The following is a 10,986-nucleotide window of genomic DNA, read 5'->3' as shown; positions in this document are numbered from 1 at the left end:
AAGTCCCAGCGGACGTGGGATGTTTGAATCACCCGGAAGACGCGAAAGCGAGTTTTATTTGATACCCCCCAGGCATGCATGTTTAATGATTGCACTTAACAGGAACACTTGCAACTTTCGAGAGCTTCTGAAGCTTTTAAAATATCAACCTATGTCAATATGAAGAGGCTTAATGTTGCAAACGCGCCATACATTCTAATGTTGTGTATATTTTAGGCACTCTGCTTACGTATTGAAGAATACGAAAGTCGAAACTTTTAAAAACCAGATTTTTTTTTCTGTGGCGCTCGTAATTCATTTGATTTTTATCATAATGTCATGTTGTTATATATATGGCCTCTTTCAGGGGCGGATTTAGGCCGTCTTCTGGGTCTTCCGGAAGACGGTCAGATTTTCAAGTTTACATTGACGGGTATCTATTTTTTTCTGTCGGAAGACGGTCAAAAATTGGAAGTTGGCTCAACAAAGATAATTTGGAAGACTGTCAGAAAATATCTCTGGATCCGCCCCTGTAAGACTTTACCATATATGTTACCTTTGATACAGGCTATCGTTCAAATAAAAGTAAATCGGTTCCGGGCCATTTTATATTATTTTTTAAGTACAGGTGTCTCTATACGTACTCCCCCGTTATCGCGGTGTCTTATCCTTCGTGACGATATGAGATTGGAGAATTAACAGAAATGATCATCTATGAAATAATCACCTAGTTTTTTTACTTGGAAACGTAACGGTGACAAAAGTACCAAAGTGCACATTTCCTCTCCCTTCTTTTCATTTTTCATCCATTTAAGATTACATCAAGGTGCGGTATTTAAGAGGTAAAATCTCTGGATAAGATTTAAATCAATTTCAGTGAAATACCCGTCAAAACATAGAAATGCGATTTATGGGCAGAATGACAACCGCGATGAATGTGTAAAATATTTCTTAGTTTTATAAGAAAGCGAATTAAAAAGAAGAACCAAAAAATTAGCCTAAAAAGATAAAAGCAAATCAAAAATAGATCCAAAAATGGAATGAATTCTAATTACGTAAGCGAAATGAGATTTCTGAACGACCTTGTCCGTCATGGTATTTCAACCGTTTATTTTTCTTAAAAACCCTACCCTGGTCAGTTTATAATGATTCATTATTTCCTGAGGCCATACATTTTATTAATAGGTAACCAAATGCCCCCGACCAGCCATAGGATTAATAAATGTCTCTCCCCCATACAGCATTACCGTCTCGAGGAGCAAGTGGACTAAACCAAGGAGCGGGTTTGCTTGCTCTACAGACCCCAGAGTAAACAAAAAGCTTTGTAGCCGGCTTATCCTGTCAGCGTTTACTAACTCAATATCATCGGGAGCAGGCATAACTATCAAGGCAGAAAACAAATACTGCTAAAATAAATGGCAAATTTATATACCAAATACGGCTCCACTCTTAGCAACAATGACGCTACCGGGCTTTCTCTATCCCTGTGAATTAGGCAGCCAACACCAGAGAGAAAATAAGCATTGAGGGACCAAGAGGAGCTGCAAAGACGGCTGACTGTAGTGGAAGTATGTTCATTACGGTGAAATACGGAGGTAAGAGCTAACCTCTCTCACACTACTCATTCACTCACTCTCTCACTCACTCACTCTTTTCCTCTCTCTCTGAAAAAAGTCTGTGTGACAAGAGTATGAAGGAATTCAGTTTTGACTATACTGCAGATTTTTTACGTTCGATAGTTTTGGGAGACCGAATGTGTGTGAGAGAAAAATGAAAAGGCAGACTAGTGACACGTTTGGTTGATATTTTCATTGGGCAAACAATTGTCGAAAATAAATCATTTTATTTGAACATTAAAGGCAAAATATTTTGTGATTAACATCGGGGCGAGACTTCGTATTTGTCTTGACTTCGTATTTGTTTGCCTTATAGAAAGGTAAACAGTGACTTGGCAAAATGAAAGAAAATGTATTGCCTTCTAGTTGGCCATAGACCGAACATAAATCATATAATTCTCCATTTTTCACTTCTAAGAGGGACATGAAGCTATTTTCAACCCCCAGTGCCGGGTGGGCCTGTTGCTCAACTGTATAAAAGAACGCTGTAGATGTCTAAATCGTAAGTTTTGAATTTTGCTACTTCAGGGGCTAGCCAGTGCATATCGGATTAATTAAATCGTTTTCTTGTAGCGCAATCTCTTTGTAAATATTAATTCGATACTGTTTTGATATGGATACCATATTGATCTATGTCTTTGTAACATGCCGAACTAATTAACCAAGCTGTAATTTTCTTCCAGGCGACATAGAACTCTCAGATGTACAAGGAAACGTTAAAAATCTAAGACAGTCCCCGCGGCGCTACGCAAATGAATTTCTTACACCACGCCAAGCGTTCGTTCTCCTACAGGTGGACAGTGAGTAGAATTATCACACTGTCACGTTTATTACAAACATTCTAGATAGGCTCTTGCCAATAACTGAATCTCTTGTCGCCTACATATATCGGGTATATATAACTCTGCTATATACACCTTGTAATAACACCACCACCATCTCTGTACAAACAAAGAGTGACAAGGTCTCAGAATAAATGTCTCAATTGATAAGAAACACGTTAATCATTCAAGTTGTCGAAATGTTTAAATGAGGTTGTTTATCGATTAGATTAACTTGTATCAACGAAAAAGCTAATGTACCCATGAATTTCTCCTTAAATTATGCGGTTTCTTTATGTTGTCAAGTCATTGAGGTATTAGAAAATAGGTATTGAAAAGCGCATTTCCTTCCAAAAGTGGATATGTTATTTCTATAATTAAAAAAAAAACAATATTTTATCTATGATCTTTATCTTATTTATCTATTTTTCTATCTATTCTTTTTTAGATTCGGAAGACTCTGAATATCAATACATTCCACTTCTAAAAGACGATCAAATTATTACGGAAAATTTCATGGGTAAGACTAGAAAAGCTCTTCAAGAGCGCAGACCTCAGCCAAGACAGATAACTAACTAAAAATTAATCATTAATCATTCAATGGGGCATCAGAAATATATATTTTTTCATTTGTTTTTTATGACTGAGGTAAAACAAAACAAATTCTAAAAGACTGTGGAACCTTAGTATTAATTCAGTTTCTATAAAAGATTTTTCAAAACAGCAGAGATTTATTCGTGTTCAAATATTTCCTACATGCATGTCAAGTCACCGTTTTGGGGGAGGGGTGGGGCAAATAACTAAACCTTAGCTGTTGTCTCGAAGAAACTTTTATAGTAGCTGAGGATATCTCGGACGGTGAAATTCTTCCTGGATACATATGTTGCTTTAAAAACAAAAGCATGTGTTCTGCTTTTGATAAGTTACATAATATCTTATCAGTGGGGATTCCCAACCAAATTAGCTTTTGCAAATAGAACTTTCAGACAAAGGCGGTGACAACTTGGCTAAAATTGATAAATGGGAACTGATTTGAAACGGTTTTTCCTTTCATCCCAAAATACTGCATTTAAACTTCGTTCAATCATAGCCATCCCTCGCAGTTATTAACGTCCATACAATACCACATATAGTATGTCGAATTTTGTAACAGATTCAAGCAAGATGTTAAACTCTGACAAAATTCGCTTTATTTCTACGTTAAAAGCGCATTCTTTGCTTTAAATTAATTTAAATAAAGTTCTTACATTGATCGTAATGAGAGTTCCATTTTATAAAGTAAATATTTTATCATTTTTCCTCAAATCTTAATTCCAGCTCAACTCGCAAAGAAAGAAAGTAAGGAAAACAAGGATCGACCTACAAGTAGCAGACGGCCAACAAGCCGCCAGAGGTCAGTAGTAGCCAATCTAAAGAACAGGAGAGACAGAGATTCGTCGCAAGAAGAAAAATCCAAAAGCACAGAGAGGAAAAGTAAAAAGTCATTAAGCATGGCGTCCTTAAGAGTGCCTAAGACTTCTGGAAGGCGAAACAGTGCGGCGTCGCCGCGTTAAACAAAACTAGATAAAATCATGGGGGCATAAGACCTATTGGTATCATGCTCACATCCAGTGCATCTATTATCACCTTTTTTACCAGGAATTCCTTCATAAACAATAGCAAGTGCTTGAAAAAAATAAAAAAAAACGGTTTCTGTGGTTACTTGAAATTTAAACTACTAAGCATCGAAATTTGACTTATCATAAATGTATCCACGAAAGTGGAATTGACACCTTCTTGAATATAGATATCAGTTGGCACTTCTTAAAATGAGGTTTATTGTAAAGATGAATCTCTAATTCATATAAAGGACATGCGGGTTTTTATCATTGTCGCTTCACCATCGGCTTTGCGAGAAAAAAACGAAAGATCAGTGTGCAGTATTTGATTCTTTGGACGCAATACACCCCGCAAAGAACTATCTGTAGGACTTACAACAGCAGCAACATCCAAAAGAGCACCCTCAGTTGCAAAACCAGGAATAAAAAGCAGCATCCGTGTAAATCGCATGTAAATTTCTTCTCATTATTGTAAATAAAATCACACATTAAAAGCCGAGTTGTCCATTTGCAGAGTAGCAGCGATGTAAGCGAAAACATTACAAGCTTCCATATTCTTTTTTTTTTTCTTTCATTCGTTTTGAATGATGTAGTTGATCCAGTTTAGATACTTGGACACGCGCGTGTAGACCCCCGGGGAGTAGACGGCGCCACAGTCTCTGCCCCAAGACACGATTCCTGCCAGTTTCCACCGCCCGTTCTTGATACATACGAAGGGGCCGCCACTGTCACCCTGAAAACGAAACTTTCCCTTTTACTGCTGATTATTCGAGATTCATTATCGAACCACCGATCAATTTAATTACGAACTTCTATTCGACAAATTTATCATCTGATTCTGAATTAAATCGTCATACAATTTACAGGTATGTTAACAAAGGACACATCGCAATAAATAAATAAATAAATAAATAAATAAATAAATAAATAAATAAATAAATAATGAACCACCACGCCTAGATTCTGGTCGTAACCTTGGCATTAACACCACGTAGTTACCTGACAGGCGTCCTTTCCTCCTTGAACATACCCTGCGCACAGCATGCTGTCCAGTATAGTACTACCATAAGAACGCCAACAATCAAAATTACTAATGATTGGAACGTTCACTTGGTTTAGTAGAAATCCGTAGCTAGTTCCTTAAACATAAAATGAAAAGCTATAAAGTAATCTCACTATAGGCATATGTATTTGAATGATGTTCTTGTCTGATAACAATACCTTTGCAAGAGATAGGTAAATTCAGATCGCATCAGAAGTTCTCTCTCTGAAAGCTGAAGTTTGGTTTCAAACTTAGACAAGAATTTCATTTAAAGAACTTGTCTTATCTAGTCTTTTAAGTGCAGTAGCTAATACTTCTTCGAACTTTAAGTCATCTTAAAACTAAAACTTTACTAGTCTACGAAGACAGTTTTATGGAATGGCTATTTCTTGAAAGATTTACTCCTTTTTATCACATTACCACCCCCCCCCCCCCCCCCGGTTTCGCCCTCCAAGTTGCCATTACCCTGTGTGCTCCCCCATCCAGTGACAAAGCAAGTGTCATGGCTGTCAAAGACCTCATTAGCGTCCGGCAGGCAGGCGGTGTTGACGTAAGGGCTGGCCATATTGACGGGAGTGTCCAGTTTTAACATGGCGATATCGTTGGCGTGGGGACGAACATTATATTGAGAGTGCATGACCAGTTTGGACACACGGCGGTCCTCTTCAGTTCGTTCCCAGTAACGTTGATCGTGCTCTCCGAAACGGATTTTGTAGCCATTGGGATCTCTTGACCTAATGAATTAAAGGATTAAACAAAGAGAAATTGTGTAATAAACTGTCCAACAGCGAGTTTAAAAATTGTTTTTACCAAATTCAGTTTTTTTACAAATATTTTTTTTATTCTAGACAGTAGTTTCAGACTCAAAAACATCAAGCAAAAGTGATTTCCATTGATCTATAAGGAAGTGGTGGGTAGCATCCGCTTCGTGAATGTTGAGAGAACCGTAGTTGACATAAATTGGTTCAGAAACAAACTGCCACCGTCTTGCACCAGTTTATAAAGAGTGCGCTTTTGTGAAAGGTACAGTACAAACCCTTATACTTACTGCCCGAAACAGTGTGCGGCTGTGACGGCCCAGTTTGGAGCAACCAGAGTGGCACCACAAGTGTGGGCGGAACCTCCGTTGGAGTAGAGAAGGCGTAGAGACCCCTGCCACGGCCACGATCCCTTAGCAGCTAAGGAACCGCCAACAATACGCCCCATGTTGGCTCGGAATAGTGGGACACCGCAAACTGTAGGAGGAAATGTAGAATGAGACGATTAATCAACTAAGCGTATGAAAGATATGTAATAATCCATAATATTAATAGTGATGAAATCGTTATTTGGGGGACTGTTCACATAATGACTTTGTCACAACGCTTTACATGAGTAAGGTTTATATGAGGGATGATTTTCTTTTACTTTTTATTTTATTTTATTTATTTATTTATTTATTTATTTATTTATTTATTTATTTATTTATTTATTTATTTTGCTAACCTAATAGCATGAGAAGAAAAACGTGACGCAAGTGGATGATTTCATTTTGAGAAAGACATATTGAGGTGTATGGTATGATAAAATCACTTCAGTTTTTTTAATGTCGCTTTATTTCCCGTAGCAGTCCATACCTTTGGGTGCCAAGGTGGTGGTTGTCACTACATTAGCGACTGGGGCAACGATTAAGTTCTTAGTCTGGCAAATAACTCCGACGTCTTCGGCGTGACTGCAGTCGTTGGTCCCCCATCTGTAAAGGGAAGTAATATCAAAAATATAGCTCACTGTGCTAGAACACAGTGTAATAGGTGTATTCAATAGCAGTGCTCTTGGACTACACGTTGTGTGCAACATTTGTGTTAACTTGTTATATAAAGGGTCGAGCTGTTTCAGAAACATAATTGAGTTATCTTATTTTAGGATTCACTTCAGTTTTCCGTGAACCTTTTTTACACGCGGAAGTACTATATTTTTCAAATTGACAATTGTCAAACACGCTAGATATAAAATTTTTAGATTTTTACAACAATTTTGTAGAAATGATATGGGACTCCTTGACATGAGATTGTGAAATCAAAGTCACTGTAGCTTACGGGTTCCTGGTGCACTCCATGATGTTGTATTCATTGCCTGTGCATTTGAGTTCGTCTATCCAGATACGACCGCTCCCCTGGCCGTAATAGCCGTTAGCACGTGTGCCTGCGGCCCCTCTGTAATCACAAAGTTTTTAGAAGCTTGAAATATAGAAATAATTTAAACAGTCAGAAATGCACAAGGAGAATAGAAAACCAGAATTAATTAGAAGGAAGGGTACAAGATGAGTATATATTAAGTCAATTTTAATCGAGGTCGTGATTGGAGGGCAGTTTTTATCTTCACCTCTGAATGTAAATTAGCCTGCACATTATAGTATCATACACACCTGAACCCCAGCTCCCTGCATATAATATCCGCTTCTGTCATACCAAAATTATCATCACATATTGTTCCCCATTCCCCGTTGTAGAAGACCTCTACTCTGCCTTCGTTTGGAAGTTTCCCGCCCTCTAACTTCAGTACGACCTGTACCCGTGACTGCCCGTCACCGCCGCTGTCGTCGTCCATAACCAGGGAATTGGAGTTATTACCGGTGTTGATCGGTGCTGAAAGTTAAACACCGGCGACTAATATTTTTCGGTTTGTTCTTCCATTATTTTGTTTCCATTTTCTATATTGGCTGATAATTTCAAGATGCGTGTATTTGGTTTGATACTCATCGCTCACGGTTCACTTTTTACTCGATGCTTTTTTATTTTATGCCATCACTTGAAGTCGTGAGTAATAGATTTAGTTTATATCGTTATATTTATCATCTTTAGCTTACCGTGGCAAAGATTGTCTGCTTCATCGGCGTTATTTCCGCAATCATTATCGCCGTCACATGACCAGCGCGCAGGAATACACATGTTGAAGTGTTGGCACAGAAACTGGTTTGGACGACACGTTGGCACTGCAGGTAGGGAGGTTTATATGGTATAGTAGGTTAATAATAGTAGTATATCAGAAGGAGAATATCAGAATGTTTATGATAAACTCTTACACGATGACTCCTTTTTTTTTTTTTTTTTTTTTTGAAAAATGAAGCAGGCAGTTTATGTATGGCGGGTTTTCAGAACACAAGTATGTGTTACAAGGTTGTTTCACATCCTTAGTATGATGGATATATGGAGGGTATCTAGCTGATATCCTAGAGCGTAAAAACTAAACCATAAAAATGGACGTTTCCAACAAATCAGGATTGTGCATCTTGACTACTGCCACTATTAGCGGATTGATATTGCGCATTTTTGTTTTTGTTTTTTTTTTTTAGATAAAAAGGATAATCTTCATTTGTGCGTGATAGATAACCCTCGAAATATCGAGTATTAAGTAATTCACATTTATTCCTCGCTACACAATATCAAAATGATCAATTAAAAACCTTTATCCAAGTTTCAAACCTGCATGAACTGCACCTGGACTTATCGTCAACGAATAACTCCACTATTTTTATTTCAAATCCCCGTGTTTGATATATTTATAGCCACCCCGTGCGCATACAAAAACGCTAACTTGTACAACAATGACATAATCTGCGTCAATCAGCCGTGTGATGTAAACTAGAGCCATCACTTACATTTAGCTTGAGGCGATGGTTTGATGCAGTCAACACCGGCATCTTCTTCGTGTGTACAGTCGCTGCTACCTGGACAACATCAATAAAGAACTGCTAAGAAAGGAAAAATATTGGCACGAAATGTTTGCTTTAAGCAAATTATAGTAGCATTTTCATACCTTTCTCTCATCAATGTAATTTCATTTTTTCCTTTCATTCAAAACAATGCGTTTTATTATTTTTTTCTTTTCAAGTTTTGTTTTGATAGAACGAAAATCGTTGCCACCTTTTGCCATTGTGTTCCCTTTTAAACGATATAAAGGCTTACTGCTATTTATATATACTTTTGGATGTTTTGCATCAAAATCAGAAGATACTGATTAATACTACTTCGATAGGAAGCAGTGTCAAGGCCCACCGTGTCTGCCTGGGCATTCGTCTAAAGTGTTCTCGATGTTTTTACAGTTCAAGTCATCGTGATGAATGGGGCCGGTGCCAGCACCATAAAATGCCTGAAATTAGTTGTTACGTGGGTTATGTTTGGTCTTCAGATATCTCTGATAAGCCACAACAATTAACCTTTCCATTTCGTACCTAAAACTACAGATTCACAATTGAAATTTTGATAAATGAAAAAAAATGTAGAGCCAAGTTTCAAAGTATAAATGTGCCTTAAAACAATTGCAGTCGCATAAGAATTAAAATATTCTATCCCGTACTTCGATTACCACACTTGTATTTTTACCGCCACAGTCCTATCGGTTTTTCCTACTTTGAAAAGAAATATTTCAAAACAAGTTGAAATTGGGAAAAGCAAAGGAAACTTAGAATCTATAATTTTGTTTTATGGTCCAAGCAGGTGTCCATTACCCCTGTCCTGGCTATGGCCGCTCCATCAAAGCCCAGCTGCTTGCAGGCTACATGGGCGTCGTAAAGAGACCACCTGTCCGAACATACTGTCCCCCAAACACCGTCTCTCCGCACCTCTACACGGCCTTTGTAATGGCTGTTTGCACCCACAAGGCGGATATCATCCCAAACTGAAAAAAAGGACAGGAAACGTGAAAAGTGTAATAGAGTTGTTTTAAAAATTCAAAGAAAATTGATGTTTAATTTTAAGCACCCTACCGTTGAATTTTACGCCAGATACGCATAATAACGCTGTGCAAATAGATATAAACTGAATCTGAAGTTTCATCGTTGCTGCTAATGGATCGAAGTGAGAGCGAATTTTTCTCTCTCCGATCACAGCTAGGTGTAACAACTTAAGTAACAAACAGTACCCTCAAATGTATCGAGTAATACACGCGCCTTAAAGTTTGGACAGGTTTCACTGATAAATTAACAAAGTGCCTTAACACCAACACCCCACTTACACGCCACCGAAAGATGTAGAAATAGAGGGAAATCATTGGTTTCTATCCCGGAGATTATAAACGTGGGGATTATCTCTTCACGTTCTACGCAAGTCAAGGGCGTGGGCATAGCAACAGCGCCGTTGAAGTGGAACTCAATATCAAGATATCTATTCTTGGATGCTTGAATAAATACGTGACTTACACTGGCGGATCCATCCGGGGTCTAAGGTCGCAATCAGAACAGTGGACTAAATACCCAGTAGTCCGAGGGTCAAATATGGCGACCCACTAAAATTAAGCTTGTCGTCTGATCTGCTAATAGACACTGAATAGATACCCTGTGGATCGACCATATTTGACCCTCGGACTAGTTAATCCACTGCTCTGAATGCGGCCTAATTTTTGGGGGAGAAGGTAAAGTGTGGGTAAAGGTTGGGGTAGAAAAATTTTCCCCTGCATAGTTCAATATTAAGCCTACTGGTACATTCAAGATTATCTTCACTTTTATAGGAGGTATAAGGGGTGGGAGACACGTGACCATCCCCACCCCGCTAGATTCGCCTCATAGCGTGCTTAGGCCGTGGAATATTTACCATTGTATCTATCGGTGCAGGTATTTCATCTGCTGTTCTTTGTTTTACCTAAAGCGTTTGCCTACATGTACGGCAGTATTTTAAAATCAGACAATTAACTTGATCTTTGAAATTGAATGCTAGATTATTTGGGGTTGAATTTTCTATATATCTAAAACGATTTTAGAATCATAGCATACCCCCCCCCCCCCCCCACACACACACACTTTTTCCACTTTCATCTTTTTTTCTTTGAAATATTTGAAATCTTTTCTATATGTCACTCCTAGCCTATCCTGCCTATATACATCCTCGATGTGCTTGATATTATTATGAAAAATGTTATCAATATATGTCCCAGAAGTTGGGCTGGACACGTGTGAC

At 38.1% G+C, this 10,986-nt stretch overlaps 2 protein-coding genes across 2 annotated transcripts; one reads left to right on the top strand and one right to left on the bottom strand.

Annotated features, from left to right (window-relative positions):
• Positions 1-1,081: 1,081 nt before the first annotated feature.
• LOC106180860 (uncharacterized protein CXorf65 homolog) lies at positions 1,082-4,511 on the top strand. The gene is made up of 5 exons (XM_013565030.3): positions 1,082-1,574; positions 2,014-2,097; positions 2,279-2,395; positions 2,865-2,936; positions 3,734-4,511. The coding sequence occupies exons 1-5, from the start codon at positions 1,550-1,552 to the stop codon at positions 3,967-3,969; spliced, it is 534 nt and encodes a 177-aa protein (XP_013420484.1). The 5' UTR covers positions 1,082-1,549; the 3' UTR covers positions 3,970-4,511.
• Positions 3,584-9,954, bottom strand: LOC106156041 (neurotrypsin-like). Its single transcript, XM_087005301.1, has 12 exons — positions 9,801-9,954; positions 9,543-9,712; positions 9,091-9,184; positions 8,694-8,762; positions 7,902-8,027; positions 7,461-7,680; positions 7,132-7,248; positions 6,673-6,788; positions 6,105-6,291; positions 5,522-5,790; positions 5,014-5,153; positions 3,584-4,747 (listed from the first exon to the last, which is right to left on the bottom strand). Exons 1-12 carry the CDS (start codon positions 9,868-9,870, stop codon positions 4,586-4,588), a joined length of 1,740 nt encoding a protein of 579 aa, XP_086861427.1. The 5' UTR covers positions 9,871-9,954; the 3' UTR covers positions 3,584-4,585.
• Positions 9,955-10,986: the final 1,032 nt, after the last annotated feature.

Source organism: Lingula anatina, chromosome 2, assembly GCF_051362555.1.
Source record: "Lingula anatina isolate TDL-2025a chromosome 2, LinAna3.0, whole genome shotgun sequence".
NCBI classification, from domain to species: domain Eukaryota; kingdom Metazoa; phylum Brachiopoda; class Lingulata; order Lingulida; family Lingulidae; genus Lingula; species Lingula anatina.
Note: the sequence above shows the minus strand (reverse complement) of the source record. Positions and strands in the feature narration are given on the sequence as shown.